At 35.5% G+C, this 27,197-nt stretch overlaps 1 protein-coding gene across 8 annotated transcripts in view; it reads left to right on the top strand.

The window, feature by feature from the left end:
• Positions 1–27,197, top strand: part of COMMD10 (COMM domain containing 10) — a 210,767-nt gene that overhangs the window by 56,615 nt on the left and 126,955 nt on the right. Inside the window, exon 6 of one of the 8 annotated variants that reach the window (XM_017969727.4) lies at positions 22,171–25,655. The exons of the other annotated variants lie outside the window; for them this stretch is intronic. Coding sequence (XP_017825216.2) covers positions 22,171–22,248 — 78 coding nt within the window. The 3' untranslated portion in view covers positions 22,249–25,655. Of the gene's footprint in view, positions 1–22,170; positions 25,656–27,197 lie in introns of those variants that run through there. 8 annotated transcript variants of the gene reach the window in all.

Raw genomic sequence — 27,197 nt, 5'->3', positions numbered from 1 at the left:
AGCACATAAATAGGATTGTTTTCTTGGTTTCTTTTTCAGCTAGATTATTATTTTTGTGAAGAAATGCATCTGATTTTTGTATGGTGATTTTGTAAGGTGAATCCTACTTTACTGAATTTGTTCTTTTTCATTTGTTTGTTTTTTGTTGTTTTACTTTTTGTGGCATTTTAAGGGTTTTTTTTTTTTTAACATACAGGATGTGTCATCTGTAAACAGGAATAATTTTATTGTCCTCTCTTAAGTGAAATGATTTTTTAATGTTGCTTGCCTTTGTTATAAAATCATTGTGATTCATTTTTCTGTTACCAAAGCTGTATGTGTTTATTGTAGAAAACTTAAAAATTATAGAAATTTGGAAGGAAAACTGGCTAGACTTACCACGAAGATGCAGGCAATCTGTTTATTTTATTTCAGTGTTTATTTAATACAAACTTTTTTCCCCAGAATCTGATCATATAACTTGTTTGAGTTTATATTCTGCCTTTTTTCCCTTAATGCTATAACAAATCATTTTTCATATTATTTCATATTCATCATTAATATATTTTAAATGACTATATTATGGCTATGACAGACATACTAGGATTTCTTAATTTTTCTTCTGTCAAATACTGGGTTTGTTTCTAGTAATTTCCTGTTATGTTGTAATAAACATCTTTGTGTATATATACTTAGATGCTCAGTAAACATTTATGCATTATGAATTAATGAATTAATGAATGAAGCCTTCTTACGATTTAGGGTTATTCCTCAGAGGATGATTACTGTGTGAAAGGGTATAAACCAAAATAAAACAAAACATCTTCTATAGTTTGATAAATGGCTTTCCAAAATCATTTTGGGGAATACACACAGAAATGCAAAGGTTGCATTCAGAGGATTTCATAACTTCTGGAGAAGGTTGTAATGCTGCTATTTCAAAAATAGGTTCTTTAATAACTAGGCAATTAATTACCTTGGATTTTAGGAGACCAGTAAAAATCCCATATATTTTTGTAATATTATAGTGCTCTCTCTTTTAAACATTTGTATTACATTAATGTACAAATTAAACAAGCTTTTGTTATGTGTATTTTATTTTATTATAGAACATGTAGAAGCAGTCTGATCAAATACTTAAGCAGTTAGAAAAAATAGAAATAATTCTTATTTGTTAGATAATTGCCAAGATACGTTGAAAACAAAACCTGCTTCTTTGGAATCAAATTTATTTAAATATTTTTAAGGTTTTATGGCTCTAGTTTTCTGATTCTTAGTTTGTTTTGTATCCTTTTTCATTGTGATCAATTTCTCAGTGAAATTATCTTTCAAGGTTTTATGTTTTCTAAATAAGAGCAAATACAGAAATGTTTTCCCTCTAGTTAATATATTTTTGTGGGGGGCGGGTTGTGGTCAACATGACTTTTTAAAAGACAGTATTATGTAGTCAAGTATATTGATACAAATCATATGTATATAACTCCTGCATAATGTAAAGCAAAGCTCCTCCATGTTTGTGGGTGTGTGTGTGTGTAGTTTTTTTTTTTCATATTTCAGGCTGTCAAATGGAAAGTCTGCATTTATCCATAATGAGACTTTATAAGCTAACAAAAATATTGTTTCAGATGCTACTTAACTTTGATGAGTGAAAATACACAATATTAATACACCATTAGAGGTTGGTATCTATGTGGAGAAAATGATAATAGAGACTTGGAGGAGAAAATCTCTGTTAAAAATACTCCAAACATTTTAGGCAATTCAGAATTAAAACATCATTGTTTTACTAAAATTCTTTTTTTAAAAATTTGTGTGATTCCTCAGTAAGGAAGCAAATACTGTCTTCACTTGTCTTTTCTAACTTCTGAATCCTGTAGTCTCTGAAATCCAGAGGCAGTTGATAATTGTAGAATTTTAAAAACAGAATATGTTTAGAAGAACCTTTAAATTTCATTTGATGTATTTTCATGTATTAGAAATGACAATAATGTAAATGAATGACATAAATATTTTGACATAAAAGTATTAATGAATTAGACATCTGGACAAGTAAAATGCTAAATTCAATAAAGCAAATATTTATGCAGTAACTTTTTAAACATCTTGAATTCAGTTCATGCAATATTTTTTAAACATTTACACATATGAGTTGCTAGGCAAAGTATTCGTGATATAGGCAGGTTTTATTTTCTATCATGGAGTTTATGGGCCAGTAGGAAATACATTTGTTAAGCCAGTAAATATAAGTTTGATGACTAGTACAAAGGAGGAAGTAAATGGAAACCAATAGCAAGGAATTAGAAACTGACAGGCAGAGGAGTTTTCAGATGGAGAAAAAAGCATATGAAAGAGGACAGAGGTTTATCTTTTGAGCATTTTAAATATTAAGGTACCTGAGATATCCAGGTGGAGATTGTTAGGTTTGTAGCCTGAGACATGGGAGAAAATTGTAGACTAGACATTGAGGTTTGGAAATCATTGAGATTATAATTTCAGGCATGAGAATGGAAGAAATTACTTAGAAGATATAGAACTCCATGAATGCTAACATTTAAACGGCAAGTAGAATCGGAGGAGCTTATGAGTGATTGGAAGGGAACAGCCAAACACCAAAGGAAGAGAGCATTTGTTAGGGGTGAATCATGTCACATGTTGCTACTAAGTAAAATTAGAGGGAAGTAGGGGCAGAGAAAGAAGATACTTCTCACAGCCATGAAGTAGGTGCTAGTATTTTCCTGTTAAGTAGATCAAGAAACTAAGACTCAGTGATTAAGCATCTTTCTTTAAATTGGATACTAGAAAGTGATGGTGTCATAATTTGAACCCAGGTCTGTCTGACTCCATAGCCTGAGCTTATAATCACTATATAGTGTTAAAAAATGAATTTAGTGACATGGAGATCATTGGTGATCACTTTGTGGGAAAGGAGAAGAAAATATTTCAAGATGAAGGGCAGTATTGAATGCTATTTGAGAGGTCAGAAAAGAGAAGAACAGACATGTGACTGTCGGATTTCGTAAAGTGGACTTCTCTGATAACCTAGACAATAATGATTTCAATAACAATAGAGAGGAGGAGAAGGAAACCTGATTGAGATAAACTGAGTAAAGAATATGAGGTGAGAAAGTGGAAACAATGATACAGGTAACTCTTTCAAAAAGTAGGGAAATAGGACAGTTGATGTAGGGGAATGTGGATTCAGTAACTGGAGATATTAGAGGAGGTTTGTATGCAGATTCTACAGATCCATGGGGGAAGAAAATGATGCAGAATGGAGAGGGATATATTAATACACTTCTTGAGAAAGTGAGGTGTGAGATTTAGAGCATCTCTGAATGGAAAAGTTGGACTGATTGGAGTGGGAACATTTAATTTGTTTTCAGTAGAGAAAAAGAGTATGGGTCAAGGTAGGTGGTTTTGATGGTGGAAAGATAAAGTTTAATGGTCTGATTGCTTCTGTTTTCTCAACGCTGCATTCATGAGGTTGGGAGAATGGGGCAGTCCTAATAGGTTTGAGGACAGAGAACAAAGTGTGAAATAGTTAATCTTGGATATTGGACATATGAACAAACTAGATATTTTAGGGTATTTTACTGTTACTACACAGTGCTGATTTCCCAGTTGTGATATGTGATCATGAATTTGAGAGAAGAACTGTTAGCAGGCTGTATATTTTTCTTCATCTATTTTTAATTGCTCAGGTGCACATGTGGAGTAGGTGGATAACTGGGTTTAATCACAGTTTTATCTTTATGAGGTGTTTCCAGTGAAAGGGGATAAGAAAAAGAGATGTGCCTATGTCTACAAAAGAGTAAATTTTAGTAACTGACCCTGGAATCTAAATTGGGCCAGGTGGAAAGTGAGGATATTGGTTATGTGTGTTTGGGGGCAGGGTGGTCAGTGATGGAGAGGGAGAAACTATCTAGAAATATAGCTGGAACCTAGCCATAGTCTCTGATACGGTTAGGCTTTGTGTCCCCACCCGGATCTCATCTTGAATTATAATCCTCACAATCACCATAGTCCCCACATAACAAGTGAGAGACCAGGTGGAGGCAACTGAATCATGGGGGTGGTTCCCCCATGCTGTTCTTGTGATAGTGAGTTCTCAGGAGATCTGATAGTTTTATGAGGGGCTCTTCCCCGCTTGTTTGGCACTTCTCCTTCCTGCCATCTTGAGAAGAAGGTGCCTTGCTTCCCCTTCACCTTCTGCCATGATTGTGAGTTTCCTGAGGCCTCCCAGCCATGCTGAACTGTGAGTCAATTAAATCTCTTTCCTTTATAAATTACCCAGTCTTGGACAGTTCTTAAAAGTGGTATGGAAATGGACTAATACAGCTTCCCTAGAGGTTTGTAAAGGAGCCTCACATATATGCATTATTTTCCAGGATCGCTCAGGGACTTTTAATTTGAATGTTCAGATCTTTGTGGCTTGATCAGGTATACAGTTTATCCTTTAAGACAAAGAAGTGGATACCTGTAAAACTTGAAAGCTGATCTCTTCTGAACCTTTACCCTGCATCAGCTTGGAAACTGCAGTGGTCTAATTATATGAAGATTTATTCTGTATCCTAGGAGTTCCCAACATGTGTCCAGTGGCTACTCCTTGATCTCTTGCTTCCTTAGTTGATAATATACCCAGCAACCGCTGGAAATAGTGGAGTATTAATTTCATGTGAAATTTTTATATGTTGTTTGAATTATTAGCTTTTAAACATCAGTGGTGATTTTCTGAATTGCTCTTCTGAATCTAGTGTTCTGATTTTGAGGGGATTATTATAAATTTTGCCTTCAAGACAAGGTAAAGATGTCTAGATTAAGTTTTCTTATGAATAAATTGCATTATTGAATATTGAATCTAGTCCCAATTATTTTGGCAATAAAAGGAGTCGACAAACACTTTTTTTTCCTGGCATAGTTTAAATAAGATTTTAAGCATGTTTACAGTGTTAGTTACTGTGTGAATACTTAAATATGTCTTTAATGGATTGTGAAGATTATAGTTTTTTCAGATTTTTTTCTTTCTTTTATATGATAATTATTTAATGGAAGTTAAACTTACATGAAGAGGAAGAATAATGGTAACTATATTTCTCAGAACAAATTGTTGGACACTTTTGGCTGTTTTGATGGTATTGGGAAAGGGAAGATTCTTCTATTAAGTTTTTATATAAAATCTTCTCTTTATTTTTGTTTTTCACAGTTTCTCAACTGTCCCTAATACTTTTGATCCAAAACTGCAACCTTTCGGAAATGTCTTGTCCATATATTAAAAAACTAAAGTGCTTTAAGGATTTAATCAGATCCTCAAGTCTTACATCACTGGACTTATTTGGAAATGTGGCTATCCTAAGATGCCTACTGATTATGAGTCTGGTTTGTGTATTTTCTTTTTGGGTATTTAGCATCAACTCAGCACCATCAGTTCTGTGTTTTTGGTCTGTATCTGGATATATTTGAGGATCTGCTGAAAGAGAACAGTCAATTGTAGTTATTTTATCATATGTTGGAGAATGATATTCATAAGGCAGTAGGGATATACCATAACTAGGGTCGTAGATGAACAAAGGGATAGAAACAGGGTTGATGAAGCAGTGTTATCCTTTATCTCACCGACTATCCCACCCTTTGCTATCAGCACAAAAAAGAGACAGACAGGATTAATATAATCAAATTTTTTACAAACTCTTTTAACTTGCTTGTTTCATAAATGTTTGATTCTTAAGTATAATCAATGAAGTAGAAATATATCATATTTTAAGCTTTTAAAAATTGGTTGACTATTTGGAATTTATATAAATTTTGCATATAGTCAGTAACTGCTATTATGACATCAGTGAAACTATATATTTGTTGTGATTGTTGTGGATTGTTAACTAAAACAGGTATTTCACAAATTATATACTGGTTGAAGATGTAATAGTAAATGAGTATGTAGAAAGAAATTCTTGTTTATAAATTTCATGTTTAAAGAATCTTGATTTTACCTTTTTAAAAATTCTTTTATACTTGTGAATTACACAAGTAATTTACATTGAGGGAAAATCAGAAAATGTAAGAAAATTCACCTACAATTCTACCTAGAGGTAATCACTTTGAGTGACATATTTAATTAGTATATATCTTTCCAAATCTGTCCATTGTAAACTAGTTTTCTTTCCTCATAAAGCATTAAATTGTAAACAACATCTTTTATTGTCAGTAAATGAGCTTCTACTCAGCAACATCATTTTAAATGACTACATAGGATTCTGTTGTTTGTATGTTCCATTTCTTATTTCTTTTTTTAGTAAATATAATTAATTTCTTCAAATAGTTTTCAGTAGCACATTTTCCTTTAAAGCCATATTTAAAATACTAGATACTAACATGTTGACTAAAGTGATGGAATCAGATTTTAGAAATGCTATTCATGTAAATCCTGTTGGAATTCTAGTAATTGCCAAATTATTTGATTTTTGTGGCTGTGAGACTTCCTTTTCAGGGATTAACATGTTTAGACATACAGTTTAGAATGTCTTAAAACTGTGTGGGTGTTTCTTAATTCTTGAGGTTCCTAAACCATGAGATTTTGCTCCGCCCCTTTCCTCCTTTCTTTCTCTTTCCCCCTCTTGGTTTCTTCTTTATAATAGAGTAGATATGAAGTTTCTTTCAAACTTAAAGAAGTTCCACCCCATCCATTATAAAGGGGTAATTTTATCCATATTTAACGTGCTGCTACTTCCTTGGTAAGAGCAGTACAGTAAATATCTCAACATAATACCTTCACTGTTCTCAACAGTAAAATGACGAGAATTGTCCAGGTACAACTTTATTTATGGAATGAGCAAAGGGTTGTGGAATTTTTAGCCAAAAGGGATTTTATGTGTGTTTGTCAATGGATTCTTTTTTTTTTCTGCCAATGAATTCTTAATATGACACTAAAAGCATGAGTAACAAAAGAGAAAAGATAAAGTGGACTTCATTTAAATCGAAATCTTTTGTGTATCAAAGGATATCGTCAAGAAATTGGAAGGACAACCTGAAGAATGGGAGAAAACATTTTTAAATTACATAAATCATATTATGGGATTTGTATTTAGAGTAAATAAAGAACTCTTATAACTCAACAGCAAAAACACACGCAAAACCCTAATTTTCTTTCTTTATTTTATTTATCAATATTTTTTGAGAAGAGTTGCCCTGTCACTGGAGTACAGTGGCACGGTCATAGCTCACTGCAGCCTCAGCCTTCTAGACTCAAGTGACCCTCCTGCCTCAGTAGAGCTGGGACTACAGGCACCTGTCACCAGGCCTGACTAATTACAAAAATTGTTTTTGGTAAAGATGGGATCTGACTTTGTTGTCCAGGCTGATCTTGAACTTCCGGGCTCAAGCTATCTTCCCACCTAGGCTTCTCTAAGTGCCAGGATTACGGGTGGTCACTAAGTGCCAGACATTGTGCCTGGCCAGCAACGTAATTTTTAAAATGAGCAAAAGATTCGAATAGACATTTTTCCAAAGAAGATATTCAGTTGGCCAGTAAACATGAAAAGATGGTCAACATCGTTAGTCATTAGGGCAATGAAAATCAGAACCACAATATTTCATACCCACTAGCATGGCTATAATTTTTTTCAAATAAGGAAAATAAGTGTTGGTAAGGATGTGGACAAATTGGGACCTTCATAATTAGTGGTGGGAACATAAAATGTTGCAGCTCCTGTGGAAAACAGTTTGGTGGTTCCTCCAAAATTTAAACATAGAATTACCATAGGCTCTGCAATTCCACTCCTAGGTATATACCCAAAAGAATTAAAAACAAAGGCTCAAACATGAACATGTACACAAATACTTATAGCAGAACTATTCATAGCTAGAAGATGGAAATAACCCTGTATCAATACATTTGTGCTACTATAACAAGATATCTGAGACTAGGTAATTTATAAGGAACAGATATTTATCTCTTACAGTACTGGAGGCTGAAAATTTCAAGATGTAGGGACTGGCATTCAGTGTCTGGTGAGGGCCTTCTTGCTGTGTCTTTACATAATAGAAGAGAAGAGAGAGCAAGCACACCCATTCCTTCAAGCTTTTTAAAGTGCCTTAATCGCTTCCATGAGCGTTTTGTCTTCATAACTTAATCACCCCTTGAAGGTCCTACCTTTTAACACTGTTATGTTGGTGATTATGTTTCAAAATATAAATTTTAAGGAATACATTCTGATCATAGCAAGCCCAAGTGTCTATCAGTGAATGAATGGATAAACAAAGTGTTTTATATACATAGAATGGGATGTTACTGAGCTGTAAAAAGGATTGATGTACTGATATGTGTTATAATGTGGATGAACCTTGAAAATGTTATGCCATGTAATAGAAGCCAGACACAAAAGGTTACTTATTATATGAATTTATTTATATGAAAAATCCAGGTTAGGCAAATCCATAGAAATTTGTAATTGCAGCGTCTGGGAGAAGAAACGAATGGAGAGCTGACCTTAATGGGTATGAGTTTCTTCTTGGTGTGGTAAAGTGTTCTGGAATTAGATAGCATTGTGGTTGTATTGGAAGCTACTAAATTGTACACTTTAAAATGATTAAAATGGTACATTTTATAAAGACACACACCCTCCTAGAAATAAATCAACCCTTTAAGTTTACTGATGAGAAAATTCAGTCCCAGTGAGGTTAAATGATGTGTAAGTTGATTATTGGCACAGCTAGATGAGAACTTAATCTGACATAATGGAGGGAACACTGGACTTGAAGTGAGAAGGCTGAATTTAAATTCTTAGACTGTGGGAAATTTCCTGTGGCATATTCTCCAATTTGAAAATATGTTGGTAATACTTGCCTCATAGGGTTATTGATAGAGTTAAATAAAATAATGTTTGTGAAATGCCTATTATAATGGTTCTCACATAGTAAGTGACTAATGTTAATGTTAGTTATATTTGAATTTGCAGTGCTATAGTTTATTATATTAGGAACATGAGTTACTCTGGAAAATAATTTTTCCGAATATATTATCTTGGAGAATAGTTGAATACTGGCTTGGTGGCTTGTATAATAATTTGTTCTTTGAAAAAAACTGTGCAGTAGTACAGTAATCTGCTTTGTAACCTGGCTATAGAATTGAGACTGAGTTGTCTGTAGCCATCATTTTAAACAAATCATGGTTCCTTTTCTCTTTAGTAGAAATGAGTCTCAAATGAATATAGAGGAAGAATACCACTTCCATAATTACTAACATTCTATTGTAGATTACTTGAACTCCCTCCCTGTGGGATTTTTTTCACAGTGACCTTTCATCGAGTGTGAGCTGTGAAAGAAGAAATCCACAGGGGTAGTATGGCAATATGCCAACTGTAAATGTAGATCAAAAATTTTGCTCTGTATTATCATCCTCAATTTTAATACTTTGTATTTACTTAGTAGCTTTCAGCTATAGGACTCAAAAGTCTACAAATAACCTCAAAACCCTCCATTGAGGCAGGCATAAAATAATCATTATTTTTGGTTAAAAGAGGAAGTGAGTGGTAGTATTATTTGTCAATTTTGGAATAAAAGAAGAAATCATCTTTTAAAAATATGCGCTAGTTACAACATGGTCTTTTTTTAAAATTAGAAACCAGAAGTTTTTCTCCTTCATGTCAATGATGGTCCAATTTTCAGCCCCATTTTAATTTGGTTATTTTCACTACTTTTTGACTGATTGTATTATGTGTGGACCTCATCTGATTCTAAAGTACAAGAAAATAGGAAAATTATAACCATGCACCTTAAATAGTTTAATTGATCTATTTAAATTCGTGAAATCTTTTTTTTTTTTTGCTATAAACAGATCAGTACAACAATTTATAGATAGCTTTGTGAGTATTTTGTTTCCAGCTATACAGAAGTTGCATAATAGCTCCCCACTCAGGTATTTTAGATTGGCATGGTAGTGACTAATAACACTGCTGCCGCATAATAGCATATTTGTGCATCTTTTCAATGGTACACATAAATGGCCTTTATGAATAAAATAGTGCTACCTATTCTATATATTTTGGCTGTATGTTTCCTAAAAGCAGTAATCTTTGGAGATGGACAGCTCTTATATAGGCTAAGACACAGGACAAGTTTAAAAATACAAATTGAAATGGAGTCTAATTAATAGTTATTCCTGAAAAAATGTAAGCCTTTCTCATGAGGACATTTTCTATCGTAAAGTAAGTGTGAGTCAGGACTCATTTGGAGGCTGAGGGGATATCTAGTTTCTTCATAATATTATATAAAATTTACAAGTGGCTGAGCTATTTCATTGTTTCTCCTGCAACCTGGATGGAGGTGATCAAAGCTGAGGGTGTTGGTAGCTGTAGAGCACACAGTAATCACTCACTATACCTGATACCACCATATTCAAATGATCAAGACAATAATGATAAGAGATAGACTTTATTGACCAATTAATATGTGCCAGGTATTGTTCTGTGGGCTTTTATTTTTTTTTTCTCATTGGACCTTTGCAATTATTAACCAGTGAGTTACTTTTATTGGCTCAGAGGGCTGAAAATAATTTGCAGCTTAATAAAGTAGCCACTTTGCTTCCATGATGATTGCTTTGCCACTTGTTTAAGTGTGATCCATGTCATCTCTACTAAACCCTGTTCTCATAATCTCTGTTTTGCTCTTAAACATTTTGTTCTGATAGCCATGAAGCTCTCCTCAGAGTAGGTGATTTATTTCCATTTGCCAAATGTGATGACTGAGAGAATGACCTTGATAAAGGGTTGAGTTAGGAATTTTTCCTTTTTTTTTTTTTTTCTGGTGGGGCTTTCTGGGTGATGGAGCACTTATCGTACTAGAGAATCAGATAATTTGGGGGCATAAAATAGAATCTGTAACTGGATTTTATTCAGAGTTTAGTTGTTCAACCACAATACAAGTAGGCAAGAAGTTAGCTGAGATACTGATTGACTTCATATGCCCTTGGGGCAGTCAGGCAGTGTCTGAGGAGATGTGAGTTCCCAGCCACCTAACCTCAAGCCGCATTGTTACTTACCTGCTTTGTAGAGTGTAAACATATTATATACTGTCAGTGCCAGAGTGTGAGTTAGACTTGGGAAGCATAATTTCACTGAGAAATGGAAAGAAAAAGAAATTTTAAAATATTTTGTTACTTTTCTTTTTAATCTAGTTTTCTCTTCCATTGTCTGATTACTGATCAGATATAGAAAATGTTCATATTTAATTTATAACTTGAAATTTGTACTGGGTAGTTTATTGTTAGTGATCTCAAAAGTTTATAGCGGTGAGTTGCACCATTTTCTGAGCAGTGCAATATGTGGCCACCAGTCAGTTGTGTTAGTTGATGGAGGACAAACATGACCTTTCTGAGAGTGCTGTTCTCCTGGGTGCTTTTCATTTTTGATATTCCTGTTGAGGAATTTTGGTTTACTAGTAGTTTCAGGTAATCTTTGGAGCTCTGATATAAAAATTCTTTCAGATAGTTTAGGTAAGACTTAGTTTATAATTAATACACATTAAGTGATTTGTATAGCAGGTTGGCCCAAAGCTGTATACAAAGGCAACCTTTATTCGTCACGCATGGTTTTCCATAATCTTCATCTCTGGCAGCCTTGACCACAAAACTTTTCTTTTCTTTTTGCATATAAACTTTAAAAGAAATGATAGCCCTTTATTTTTTTTTTTAGTATACAGTAGGATCTCATTTTATGGAGGGATGGCATTTTGGATCTCACTTTAGTGTAAACGGTGATAATCTCAGAGACAAGGCTATTCTTGAGAGGAAGAGGGAGTTCCTTAGGAAAGTACCACACTGGATCCCAATATAACATTTCTTTTTTTTTTTTTAATTGCATTTTAGGTTTTGGGGTACATGTGAAGAACATGCAAGTTTGTTCCGTAGGTACACACATGGCAGTGTGATTTGCTGCCTTCCTCCCCTTCACCTATATCTGGCATTTCTACCCATGGTATCTCTCCCCAACTCCCCACCCCCCCGCTGTCCCTCTCCTATTTCCCCCCAACAGACCTCAGTGTGTAGTGCTCCCCTCCCTGTGTCCATGTGTTCTCATTGTTTAACACCCGCCTATGAGTGAGAACATGCAGTGTTTGATTTTCTGTTCTTGTGTCAGTTTGCTGAGAATGATGGTTTCTAGGTACATTCATGTCCCTACAAAGGACACAAACTCATCGTTTTTGATGGCTGCATAATATTCCATGGTGTATCTGTGCCACATTTTCCCTGTCCAATCTATCATCGATGGGCATTTGGGTTGGTTCTAGGTCTTTGCTATTGTAAACAGTGCTGCAATGAACATTCGTATGCATGTGTCCTTATAGTAGAATGATTTATAATCCTTTGGATATATACCCAGTAATGGGATTGCTGGGTCAAATGGAATTTCTATTTCTAGGTCCTTGAGGAATCGCTACACTGTCTTCCACAATGGTTGAACTAATTTACACTCCCACCAACAGTGTAAAAGTGTTCCTATTTCTCCACATCCTCTCCAGCATCTGTTGTCTCCAGATTTTTTTAATGATCACCATTCTAACTGGCGTGAGATGGTATCTCAATGTAGTTTTGATTTGCATTTCTCTAATGACCAGTGATGATGAGCATTTTTTCATATGATTGTTGGCCTCATGTATGTCTTCTTTTGTAAAGTGTCTGTTCATATCCTTCACCCACTTTTGAATGGGCTTGTTTTTTTTCTTGTAAATCTGTTATAGTTATTTGTAAATTCTGGATATCAGCCCTTTGTCAGATGGGTAAACTGCAAAAATTTTTTCCCATTCTGTTGTTTGCCGATTCACTCTAATGACTGTTTCTTTTGCCATGCAGAAGCTGTGGAGTTTGATTAGGTCCCATTTGTCTATTTTGGCTTTTGTTGCCAATGCTTTTGGTGTTTTGGTCATGAAGTCCTTGCCTACTCCTATGTCCTGAATGGTTTTGCCTAGATTTTCTTCTAGGGTTTTTATGGTGTTAGGTCTTTTGTTTAAGTCTTTAATCCATCTGTAGTTAATTTTAGTGTAAGGTGTCAGGAAGGGGTCCAGTATTCCCAGGGATGCAAGGCTGGTTCAACATATGCAAGTCTATAAACATAGTTCACCACGTAAGCAGAACCAAAGACAAAAACCACATGATTATCTCAATTGATACAGAGAAGGCCTTTGACAAAATTCAACAGCCCTTTATGCTAAAACTCTAAATAAACTCGGTATTGACGGCACGTATCTCAAAATAATAAAAGCTATTACAACAAACCAGCAGCCAATATCACACTGAATGGGCAAAAACTGGAAGCATTCCCTTTGAAATCTGGCACTAGGCAAGGATGCCGTCTCTCACCACTCCTATTCAATATAGTACTGGAAGTTCTAGCCAGAGCAATCAGGCAAGAAAAAGAAGTAAAGGGTATTCAAATAGGAAAGGAGGAAGCCAGTATAACATTTTTAATTAAGTCCATGACAGCTGTGTTATTTTTCTTTAGCAGTTTTGTTGGAACTATTGCTATTTCTTTACTTAAACATTCAGAACACATGTATGTATCTTTTAACATTGGTATCTTTAGCACACATGAGATCCTGGAAACACACAAGACCTTGGCATGCACTGACTGAGGAAACAGCAGGTTCACCTTTACCATCTCACATGCACTCCAGGGCTTAACACTTTTTCAGCGGAATTGTGGACTTAATTGTCTGCAGTTATTCTATTTCTTGTTGCAAAGTTTATAGTTGATTTAATATAAGTGAATCATAGTTAAACTCACATAAATATGAAGCTTCTATTAACTGATAGTTTGGGTGGTTTGTGCTTTTTCCTTCTTACATTTTGCTTATATATGCTATCAGAATCTTCAGATTCTCTCGTTTCTTTCAATTTAGAAACAGTACTATTTTCATTAAGAAAGTCTCTGGTCTATTTCTATTTTCTATTGATTTATAGCATCAGAGCCTGGAAGGAGAAAGAAAAGGTTCTTAAATATATATTCTATATTTGTTAAATATATTTTTGTAAAAATTTGTAAATAAACAGACATCCTGTGTATTCTGGTGAGAAAAGGGGAGGATAGTATAGATGACAGGTGCTAATATTTAAATTGACAAAGGGAGGAATGTGACTATATTAGTTTAATGAGTGCCTAATTTGGAGAATTCCAACATGGTTATTTTTTCCCCTTCAGATATGTTGATTGATTTTATTGCTCTCAGCCAAATTATTTTAATTAGATTTATATTCAGATATGACTGTCTCCCACAGTTTCTGCTCTTGTAGGATTTACTTACACTGCTTCAGACAATAGGAGTTTACCTTTATATTAGTAGCGTTAGTTATCTATTTAATTTTTCTTTATTTTAAACCATTAAATTTAATATATATTTATTAATATAAGAAGAAATTTAGAAGTCAATTATCTTAACAAATTGAGGTCCTCCAGCTTTTGAGAAGTATAAGTTTATTATATTTCAAAAGGTCTGTCTGAGGATTACTATTTGTGGTTTCCTTTTTCTTCATGTTAATAATAATAATCCCCTCCCCCCCATCCTCCTGCCCTCCTCTTCCTCTCTCTCCCTCCCTCCTCTCTCTCCCTTCTCTCCCTCCTTTCTTCTCTCCTTCCTCCCTTCTCTTACTCTCCGTTCCTTTACTTTCTCCCCCAGGCTGAAGTGCAGTGACGTGATCATAGCTAACTGCAGCCTTGATCTCCTAGGCTCAAGCAATCCACTGGCCTCAGCCTCCCTAAGTGCTAGGATTATAGGAATGGACCACCATGCCTGGCCAGCAAATGTTTTAAAATTTTCATTTTAAATTATATTTTCTCAAGTTTTTCTAGTTAATCCTTAGTGTGAAAGTCTCCTATTCCTGAAAGACTAATTCATTTCTGTCTTTGTAGTTGTGCCTTTCATTAATCTGATGTGTTTGAGGATCCACATCTAAAGCTTTAAGAATTGTATAAAAACCTTTGTAAATGAAGTGTCATTTGCCTTGCAAACAGTTGTTTTTTTCCTGAGGTCAGACTGATTTATTGACAATTTTGTTGTGCTTGATGAGTAACAGGTGTTAACATCTTTTGCAGTCATCACAGGGACTAGAGGGTCTAGGTCACCATGTTCATAAATGAAGTCCAGGAAATTTTATTTCTCCTGTGCCTAATCATTTACATTTGACATGAATCTGTCATCTGTGACTATAGTCTCTGCTTTTACCTTTGTCTTCTATAGTGTGTTCTTCTCATAATAGTCATACTTTTAAAATGTAATTCAGATTATTTATTTGCTTTGTGTATTTTACAGAGAAAACTCAAAGTAAAACCCAAAAACTTATAACTCAAAGTAAAACCCAAAGCCCTTAGGGTGACCTGTAAGACCTACATGGTCTAAACTCATGCTGCCTATTTGATTGCACCTGTTACTGTTCCCCTGCAGCGCCTCCACTCTGTTATAACATAGAAGTTGCCTTGTTTTTACTGACACTCCAAAATGCTCTTGACTAATGGCCTATGCACTTTTCATTTCTTCTTCTAGAATGCTTCTTCCCTAGATATCCACATGGATTGCTGTTTCCTTTTTATTAGGTCTCTACTCAAGTATCAGAGAGAGGCCTTCCCTGACCATACATTACAAATAATTGCAGTGTCCTTCCTGTCACTCCTGATCCAAGTTCTGAGCTAGGTGCTGAGCAGATAAAAAGGATATTAAGGTTCCTGTTCTGGACAGACTTAGCGATGTGGGAGAAAAAGTCTTGTATGCAGTGCAGTTAGTTGGGAAATATGTTAAGCACCTAAAACGATGTCTGAAACGCTAGATGCTTATACATGATAATGAACTGTGGAGGTTTATTCCAAGTACAGGGTGAGTGCACGGATGCATGGGCTTGATATTGTCTAGACCCATAGAGAGAATACTCCACAGAGGAAAACACATTTGAATTAGGCCCTAAAAAGTAAGTGAAAAAAAAGGAATTCATGGTCTGGGTAAAAGGAAGAGTATACACAATGACTAAATTTATTAAAATTGAAATTTAAATGTATTCCATGGAAAAATGCTTAATTCACTTCTCTAGTGGCTTTTTAAAAAACAGAAAGCATGTCATTTACAATATCAGTAGATTGTTTCAATAACATTGTATTATGACTTTAAAAGGAGTCAATGCCAAAATCAAGTGTTTATTTTAATTTTTAAACTCTTTGAACAGTTGAGATAACTATACCATGTAAAGATTAGTCACTATACTCTCCTATGTAATGTATAGTAAATCAACCAGGATACTATTCACTGTACCATGTAAAGTGTAATATATAAATTAGGATACTATTTAACACCTAAAAGAAAGAATTTGCCAAATATGTTGACCTGAATGTTATTTCATAAAACTGTGAACTTTATGTCCAAGTGATCATTTAGAAACTTTAGGTTTTTAGTGAGCCTACTTCATTCTTAAGATATTTGAGGACAATTGAGGATGGAATAGTTATGGACCAGGAATTGGAGGTAGTAAAGTACCTAATGTGATATTGATATGTGAGTTGCTTATAAATGGTAGTGGATTATAGAGGTCCATTTCAAGTGCAGTGCGATAGCAAACAAGGGCTTGTTTTCTGCCTATTTGATTCCTTAGCTAGACCCTTGAACCTGTTTTCCACCTAACAGGTAAAGGAGAGACTAGAAAGAGATATGGGAAAGACTGTAATAAGTATTTAGATATACGTGTTTCAGAATTGTTATGACTTTTACTGTAGGTTACCATTGTGAGGAACTATGAGTTTTTTAAAAATAGAAATTTACTCTGAAAATTTAGCTCAAATTCATTTGTTAATGAATTTTTTTCTAGGATTTGGCAATGAGCTAAATCTAATGTATTTTGACCGTCTCATAGTAACTTAGCATCCTAATATCAGATGCTGTATTAAAACATGATGAAGACAAAATCCTTGCTCTTTTTAATTAAATGTGGTAGATAAAGCTATAAAGATAGGAATGCAACTGAAGATGGATGCCTCTCTCAGGTACAAGGTAATGGATCTATATTCGTTTAACAACTTTTTTGATTGTATCAGATCTAAAGGTTTTATTTGAAGAAAAAGCCTAAGGAAGCACTGTTCTCTGTGAAAGTACAAAGTAATACCTGTATTGAAAATGAACAATCTACTGATACCAGAAACTTCCTTATTTTTAAAGCCTCTGTAATTTTCTTGGTCATCAGAACCTTGGCATATAAAAAAATTTCAGAAAACCCATGGCTTTAGTTAAGGCAACATATATTCTCATCACCTTTGTAATGAAATTAGGAAGCAGATGTAGGAGAACGTTTCAGGTTCTGTGTTCTGCCTCTCTCTTACAGGAAGCAGTGTGATTCAGAACGGTTGTTCTCATTTGTCAGTTGGAGAACCTGTGCTATTCTGTGTTGAAAATATTAGTATAAGGCTTTTTTTTAACCACCCCCCCCGAGAAGGCTTGTTTCTTATTTTCAGGTAGTTTTTTATGTTAGTATCATTTTGTTTTTTAAAATTAATACTGATGGTAAATAGTAGGGCTTTGAAAAAGACTGCTGCTACTTAATAGCACATATAGATAAGTGATATATCTATATATGTAGATATATAGATAGATATCACGTATATATAGTGTGTGTGATGTTTGTAAAATTTCATTAGACATGGGCTATAATCTCTAGTAATTATTGTCTCTATCCTTAGCTACCAAGATACCAGGATAGGTTATGAACTGACCCAGTAGCTTTTGGTAAATGTATTTGCTCTAAGAAAGAGTGTATATATTGGGCATGCGCTGTAGCCAAGTCCCTGCCAAGCTGAGTGGATTATGTACATTTATCATTCCCTGTAATTGAATTTACCAATTTAGAACTAATTTGGTTGAAAACATTAAATTATAGATTAACACTGTAATGAACAATGAAAGTGTATACTTTGCTGTCCATCGGGACAGTTTGTATGCTGTTTGGTCAATTTTGTGAGATTAAGTTGAGAAATCTAAGTGTTTTAGAGAGATAGTGGTAAATGTGTCCATCAGTGTTTGATTATTGCATAGAACACCTTTTAGTGTCTACTTCAGACTAGCTGTTTTGGAACCATTTTAGATACAGCACTCTTTTAAAAATTTTTCAGATATTCAGAGTCCTAATATATATCTGACAAAAATGGAGCAGCTCTTATTGGGTGAATGGGAGTGAAGGAGCCAGGCATTGTTAAGAATTTGTCCTACTTATACTCCTCTCTGTTTCTAGAAACCTCTCTGCCACCTGTGGGGCTCCTTACTACTTCTTTAGAGGTTCAAATAAGAAGAGTCTTGACTTAAAGACCTAAGCTAAAGGAAATAATAATTATTTTACTAGAGTGAGTAATTTTTAGATAATTTAGCATTAGATATATACAAATACTTTTAATATAGAAAAGTAAAATATATTTCTTAGTATCTACTAGCTGGATCTTAGATTTTTAAAAGCATCTTTGTAATTAAAAAAATAGGTCTTTTTTTTGTTTTGAGACGGAGTTTCGCTCTTGTTACCCAGGCTGGAGTGCAATGGCGTGATCTCGGCTCACCGCAACCTCCGCCTCCTGGGTTCAGGCAATTCTCCTGCCTCAGCCTCCTGAGTAGCTGGGATTACAGGCACGCACCACCATGCCCAGCTAATTTTTTGTATTAGTAGAGACGGGGTTTCACCATGTTGACCAGGATGGTCTCGATCTCTTGACCTCGTGATCCACCCTTCTCGGCCTCCCAAAGTGCTGGGATTACAGGCTTGAGCCACCGCACCTGGCCGAAAAGGTCTTATAATTTAAAAAAAGATAAACCAGGGCCAGGCATGGTAGGTAGCTCACGCCTATAATTCCAGCACTTCGAGAGGCTGAGGCAGGTGGATAACCTCAGATCAGGAGTTTGAGACCAGCCTGGCAAACATGTTGAAAGCCCATCTCTACTAAAAAAAAAAAAAAAAAAAAAAAATACAAAAAATTAGCCATGCCTGGTGGTGGGATCCTGTAATCCCAGCTACTTGGGAGGCTGAGGCAGGAAATTGCTTGAACCCAGGAGGTGGAGGTTGCAATGAGCCAAGACAACCTGGACAACAATAGCAAAACTCTGTCTCAAAAAAAAAAGAAAAAAAAAAAGCTGAAACAAAAAAATCAATACAAGGAAACTATCTTGATGATTCTGTGAATAGTTTACAGTATGTAGGATTAATTTTATGGTATGCCATTCTTGAATTTGTAAGAGATTACTTTTTTGTTATTATAATATAAAGCTCCAAGTTACAATGTCTTCTTTCTAAACCATTTTTTTGTTTAGAATACTTTCTATGCTTTTGAGAAAAAATGAAATTATATGTCTCTTTTACGTTTTTAAATTAAATGATGTTCAAGGGAAAACCACCCAGTTTCCATTTGTGTGAAATGTATGTATGTTTTTGGTTGACTTGCTTATTAGTAAATAAACATATTTTCTACCCTTTCCCATTGAAGTTACAGGTTTAGCTACAAAGGGGTGATAGAAATAACTATTTTTCTTAATAACTATTTTCTTTAACCAATATAACACTCTGAGGCCAGGTGTGGTGGCTCATGTCTGTAATCCTAGCACTTTGGAAGGCCAAGGTGGGCAGATCACTTGAGGTCAGGAGTTGGAGACCAGCTTGGCAAACATGGTGAAACTCCATCTCTACTAAAATTTTGTATGAATACAAAAAAAAAAAAAAATAGCTGGATGTGGTGGCATGTACCTGTAATCCCAGCTACCTAGGAGACTGAGGCAGGAAAATTGCTTGAACCCAGGAGGTGGAGGTTGCAGTGAGCTGAGATAAGGCCATTGTACTCCAGCTCAATCTCACTGGGTGACACAGTGAGATTGTCCCAAAAATGTAAAAACTAACCCTCTGGATTAATTTCTATTTTGTATTTCTGATTAATTTTTCCACTACCTCCAAATAAGTATAGGTGATTGACAGTTGTTCACACAAAGCTTTAGATAATTCTATGATTAATTTTTCATCAGTTTAGAAAAGTCTCAGTGAGCATGTCTGTGTTGTCAGGTGTTGAAGCCATTACTGCTAATGAAATAAAAATATTAAGCAAAAATAGTAACTGTCCATTTTATAATGAGCTTTTAAAACACTTATTATAAAAGCTTACTTGTAGTTTACCAGTGACCACATATATCTTTATTTCAAGGAAATTCTGGGTTAGAAGTTACTTCATCTATTTACCCATAATGATATCTGAAATAGTTAAGAGTGTGGATCTAGGTTTCACCACTTACTAAGAGTTAGTTGCATAATTTTGGGGGAAAATTTATAATGTTCTTAGGGGGTGTGTGTTGTACAGCTCAAATATGATATTTTACATACAAGCACTTAATAGGCTATAATGTGCTGTTGGCAAGTAGGATGAAAAGGAGGTATAGCCTGAGTTCTGGAATTTGTCCGAAGTCCTTGGAGACTAGAGTAAAGCACCCATAAAGACTTGGATCTACACTGAATAAATCATGACCAAGATATGAAAAGTCAGTGATTAAGTTAGTATTGATCTCAGTCTATAGCTTATAGCTTTTCTAATTTTCTTATTTTTAAAAAACATATTTAAAGAAAGTGTGTATCCCTCTCAAGTTTCTGACATGTCCTAATGCTGTTGAGGCCCAAAGAGAATGTCTGAGACTAGGATGAGAAGTAGTGAACAATGAAAGGGAATTAAAATGAGAGAAGTCTGAATTATCTGGTTTTATTGAAGAGGGAGTGCCTATGGTGAAAAGCATACTTCAGGCTATTTAAAATATCCTCTTTTTCAAGTTCTCCTGGCTTTCACGCTTTGCTCCAAGACCAGCTCTGAAAAGGAGTATTTCTGGTAATTGTAATTTCTCATTATAAATTAATAATTAGCCATCATGTACATCTTATGTACTTGGTATATTAGTCTGCTAGGGCTTGCAAAACAATATATCACAGGGTGGGTGGGTTAAAAAACAGACATCTGTTTCTCGCAGTTTTGCAGGGAAGTTTATAATCATGGTCCTGGCAAATTTAGTTTCTGGTAAGGGCTTTCTGGCTTGTAGATGCCTGTCTTCCTTGTCCTCACATGACCTTTCGTGTGTGTGTGTGTGTGTGTGTGTGTGTGTGTATGTGTGTGGAGGGGTGGGGGCTGGAAGAGAGTGAGCACTCTGGTGTTTCTTCTTTCTTTTTACTTAATTTTTTTCTTCTTTTCCTTTTTTTTCTTTTTTTTTTGAGATGGAGTTTTGTTCCTGTGGTCCAGGCTGGAGTGCAATGGTGGAATCTCGGCTTACCACAATCTCTGCCTCCCGAGTTCAAGTGATTCTCCTGCCCTAGCCTCCCAAGTAGCTGTGATTACAGGCATGCACCACTACACCGGGCTAATTTTGTATTATTTTTAGTAGAGGCAGGGTTTCTCCATGTTGGTCAAGCTGGTCTTGAGCTCTCAACCTCAGGTGATTCGCCTGCCTTGGCCTCCCAAAGTGCTGGGATTATAGGTGTGAGTTACCATGTCTGGGCTTTTTTTTCTTTTTTCTTATCTTATTTTCTAATCTAGTCTTTAGAGAGTTGGTGTCTCTTCTTATAAAGGCACTTATTCTAACAGATCAGTGCTGTACCCTTGTGACCTAATTTAACCTTAAGTACTTCCTAGAGTCCCCATCTTCAAATGCAGCCACATTGTCGTTTAGGGCTATAACATGAATTTGGGGGTTACAAGAATTCAGCTTATAATACTTGATTACCCTGTATCTGCCCCGACAGGTGGTTCATCTTATGCTTTTTTGGTCAAATCACATTTGGGGACATATATTGAGTTGGGTCAGCTATGGTGGCACACTCCCTAAGAGTGTCATCCTGAACTGTCCTGCATCACCTGTGGGATACCTAGACATTCTGTGGCTAAATGAGATAGCACATTTAAATAATTCTGTAGTTTTAGTCCTCGGCATGTCTAAATCTAGTCTATTTCTCTGTAAAATGGCAATAATAACAGTTGTTCCTTAATGTTGTTATTGATCATAATTGTTTAAGGGAAAATGCATTTTGAACTATAAAATGCAAATATTAGTTATTTTTATGAAGATGTACAATATTGCTTTTATTATTATGTGCAGAGCTAATGACTTGAACCCAGATCTTCTAATTACAAGTGTGTAAGACTCTAAATAACCAAACACATTCATTTTTTTTTTCAGGATAATTGTAATTCTTCACAGGCAAGCACTCTAGGGGAAGTTCACACAAGTTTTATTTGCACCATCTCATGTAGATAAATTGAAATACTGTGCTTCTAACGCTCACGCTCTGCTAAGGGACAGACTGCCTCCTCAAGTGGGTCTCTGACTCCCATGCCTCTTGACTGGGAGATACCTCCCAGCAGGGATCGACAGACACCTCATACCGGAGAGCTCTGGCTGGCATCTGGTGGGTGCCTTTATGGGACTAAGCTTCCAGAGGAAGGAACAGGCAGCAGTCTTTGCTGTTCTGCAGCCTCTGATGGTGATACCCAGGCTAACAAGGTCTGGAGTGGACCTCCAGCCCAGCAGACCTGCAGAAGAGGGGCCTTACTGTTAGAAGGAAGACTAACAAACAGAAAGGATTAGCATCAACATCAACATCAACAAAAAGGACGTCAATTCAGAAACCCCATGTGAAGGTCACAAACATTAAAGACCAAAGGTAGATAAGCCCATGAAGATGAGGAAAAAGCAGTGCAAAAAGCCTGAAAATTCTGAAAACCAGAGCGCCTCTTCTCCAAAGAATCACAACTTCTTGCCAGCAAGGGAACAAAACTGATGGAGAATGAGTTTGAAAATTGACAGAAGTAGGCTTCAGAAGATGGATAATAACAAACTCCTCTGAGCTAAAAGAGCATATTCTAACCCAGTGCAAGGAAGCTAAGAACCTTGAAAAAAAGATTAGAAGGGCTAACTAGAATAACCAGTTTAGAGAAGAACATAAATAACCTGATGGAGCTAAAAACAGCATGAGAACTTCGTGAAGCATACACAAGTATCAATAGCTGAATCGATCAAGTGGAAGAAGGATATCAAAGATTGATAATCAACTTAATGGAATAAACTGTGAAGACAAGATTAGAGAAAAAAGAATGAAAAAGAACAAATAAAGCCTCCAAGAAATATGAGACTACGTGAAAACACTAAACCTACATTTGATTGGTGTACCTGAAAGTGACGGGGAGAATGGAACCAAGTTGGAAAACCCTCTTCAGGATATTATCCAGGAGAACTTCCCCAACCTAGCAAGATGGGCCAACAACTGAAATTCAAGAAATTGAGAGAACACCACAAAGACACTCCTTGAGAAGAGCAACCCCAGGACTTATAATCGTTAGATTCACCAAGGTGGAAATGAAGGAGAAAATGTTAAAGGCAGTCAGAGAGAAAGGTCAGATTACCTGCAAAGGGAAGCCCAAAAGACTAACAGCAGATCGCTCTGCAGAAACCCTAGTGGGGGCCAGTATTCCACATTCTTAGAAGAATTTTCAACCCAGAATTTCATATCCAGCCAAAGTAAGCTCCATAAGTGAAGGAGAAATAAAAACCTTTACAGACAAGCAAATGATGAGGGATTGTGTCACCACCAGGTCTGCCTTACAAGAGCTCCTGAAGGAAGCACTAAATATGGAAAGGAAAAACTGGTACCAGCCACTACAAAAACGTACCAAATTGTAAAGACCATTGACACTATGAAGAAACTGCATCAAGTAACAGGCAAAATAACCAGCTAGCATCATGACAGGATCAAATTCACACATAACAATATTAATCTTAAATGTAAATGGGCTAAATGTCCCAATTAAAAGACACAGACTGGCAAATTGGATAGAGTCAAGACCCATCTGTGTGCTGTATTCAGGAGACCCATTTCACATGCAAAGACACACATAGGCTCAAGATAAAGGGATGGAGGAAGACTTACTAAGCAAATGGAAGGCAAAAGAAAGCAGGGGTTGCAGTTCTAGTCTCTGATAAAACAGACTTTAAACCAACAAAGATAAGAAAAGACAAAGAAGTGTATTATGTAACGGTAAAGGGATCAAGCAACAAGAGCTAACATATATGTTTATTGCATCACTATTCCCAATACAAAGGCTTGGAACTAACCCAAATGCCCATCAGTGATAGACTGGATAAAGAAAATGTATCAAATAAATATCATGGAATACTGTGCAGCTATAAAAAAGGATGAGTTCTTGTCTTTTGCAGAGACATGGATGAAACTGGAAACCATCATTCTCAGCAAACTAACACAGGAACAGAAAAGCAAACACTGCATGTTCTCACTCATAAGTTGGGGTTGAACAATGAGAACACATGGACACAGGGAGGGGAACATCACACACCAGCGCCTGTCAGGGTTGGGGGACTAGGGGAGGGATAGCATTAGGAAAAATACCTAAAGTAGATGATGGGTTGATGGTTACAGCAAACCACCATGGCATGTTTATACTTACGTAACAGACGTGCACATTCTTCTCAGGTATCCCAGAACTTAAAGTATATATATATATTTAAAAAAAAAAAACCAGAAATGCTGTGCTTTGTTTTGTGAATTATGGTATTTAAACTCAGCTGCTAGTGGTTGATGTCCAAAATAAGATTTTGCTTAGTGGTATGTCTAGAGCCTACAGAAGAATAACCTTAAGACTGGAAAAATATATCTTTCAGCCCAGCAACTTTATATAGTACATATGGTAAACTGCATGGAATGTTGAGGAAACCTCCAATATTGCCTTACCAGCTGGTATTTTTATAGAAAGAGGATTTTATTTAATATCTAAATTTGGAGGGAGGTAGGAGAGGAAAGTAAAGAAAAGCTTTGGATTATTAAAGGAGTGGGAAAGCTATTATTTACACTGCTTCAGGGATGAAAAGGAGAAAAGGAGGACTCAGAGGGAGTGAAAGATTATATAAAGAAAAATACTATGATGATGCTAACTGTGTTTTGTAGGAATATTGATGCTGCCTCTTTGCTTCAAAATGTGCTACCCTGAATTACAAGTGACCTTTAGATTTTGATTCTACAGAATTATAGGAGCTCCCTCAAATCTGGAGCATTTGCCCTGACTGACTATTGCTTTGTGGTATCTGCCCTAGGTAGGAAATATTTCAGTGGTTTGTCTTCAGTCCTACAGAGTTTTAGTCAGATACTTTAGAAAACAGAGCTGAGTTCCTGTTTGAAAAGATTTACTCACAATGTTGTATTGCAAAGTCATGCCCCTAAAAGGGTATCTTTTAGAGCCACAGCCCTGAACCAGGCTAGGAGGCATAGAGAAGAGGAGCACAGGGCTTCTGAATCCTGGCTATGCATAGATGTAGGTTAAAATTAAAATATTACTAACCTTTACTTATCTGAGGTAGTCAGATGTTGGAACGTGAACTCTCCAGGCTTTTTAATAAAATTTTTTTAAAAAGAAAATGTTGAAATTTCAGTGTTGCTATTTTTACAAAAATTTGACATAGAAGAATTGACTTAATATAAGAGGATGTCTTTAATAATTTCATGTAACATAAACAAATCTTTAACTTTTGCTCATATAGAGTGTGTAAAATTTAAACTGCTTAAAATAATGGCAGCATAGAGTATGGAGATTTATAATGTAATTAATACATATAACCCTTTCTTTTATATGTATGTTATCTTAATATATAATGAAAATAGTAAATATTAAGGTTAAGGCAAAGTCATATAATCTCAATTAATCTAACAGCTGCCTCTTGTTCCTTATTTATTCCATTTTTAAAGTAGTTTACAAATGAAAAAATTTGTGTTAATACCTTGGCATTAAATACCGGTTCTTAGAAATCAGGAAATTCCTAAGTTATACTTCCTCTAGCAATGATATATCAACATTATTTCTATTAGTGTAGTTATATTCAATTTTCCTGTTAAGTATATACCTTTAAAATGTTATAGAAGCCAATTTAAGCAAGTTAATATTAGAGTAGAAGTGTAAACTTTGGAATTTCCTGACTTTCAACATTTTTACTTTCCACTTTGTTTTGGTGAACTGGATCATGGAATTTAATTTACATAGTTAGTATAAATATACTTATATTTAAAGAGCTAGTTTTTATTTTCAGTCATCACATTATGAATAGCTTCTTTTTAAAAAAAATACTAATTTTCATCCTCTATAATGAGAAGTACTTAGTATTTGAGCTCCACTTTTGATAGCTTAAGTTTTACCTCTCCAGCTATGATCTAAAGTCATTCCAAAAGTTATGGTCTGTTCTTTGTTTTCAGTAGAGGAGTTATAGTTTCATTAATTATCCACCTTCTCCAGATACATTGTAGAAATACAAATAGAATTGCACATACTAACTGCAGAAGCCAAAGCATTGGGTATCACCTTGCTTGTTGATCCATGTTTTCTCCAATTGTTTTTGGGTTTTTGTTTTGTTTTGTTTTCGTTTTTTGGAATAAGGACAATCATAACACAGTAATACAAATTCATTGCTTTATTCAACAGACCTCTATTGAAAGTTTGCCATGTGCCGTGTACTTTTAAGAATTGGAGATACAGCATTAATCAAAGCAAAGTCCTTTTTCTCTTAGAGCATTTATTCTTTTTTTTTTTTTTGAGACGGAATTTCGCTCTTGTTACCCAGGCTGTAGTGCAATGGCGCGATCTCGGCTCACCACAGCCTCCGCCTCCTGGGTTCAGGCAATTCTCCTGCCTCAGCCTCCTGAGTAGCTGGGATTACAGGCATGCGCCACCATGCCCAGCTAATTTTTTGTATTTTTAGTAGAGACGGGGTTTCACCATGTTGACCAGGATGGTCTCGATCTCTTGACCTTGTGATCCACCCGCCTCAGCCTCCCAAAGTGCTGGGATTACAGGCGTGAGCCACTGCGCCCAGCCAGAGCATTCATTCTAATAAGTGGAAAAACAATATTGATTGAATAAGTGTATAGTCTATCAGGTTGTGATAAGCAGTATGAAGAAAAATTAAATAGGTTATGGAGATGGAGACCAGTTGAGGTACTATTTTAGACAGGGTAGTCAGGGAAGGCTTTTCTTCCTGGTAAGATAATATCTAACTGGATACCCAAAAGACATGTACATGTCTTAAGGAAAAACAATACAGTAAGCAGGAACACCAGGTGCAAAGGCCCTGAGATGGAAGTGTGTTTGCTGTATTCCCAGGAGGAGGCTAGTGGGAAGAGAGGTTCAGATGATAAGGTGAGAGTAATA

Source organism: Callithrix jacchus, chromosome 2 (assembly GCF_049354715.1).
Source record: "Callithrix jacchus isolate 240 chromosome 2, calJac240_pri, whole genome shotgun sequence".
Lineage (NCBI taxonomy): Eukaryota > Metazoa > Chordata > Mammalia > Primates > Cebidae > Callithrix > Callithrix jacchus.
This window is presented reverse-complemented; position numbering and strand designations above follow the sequence as displayed.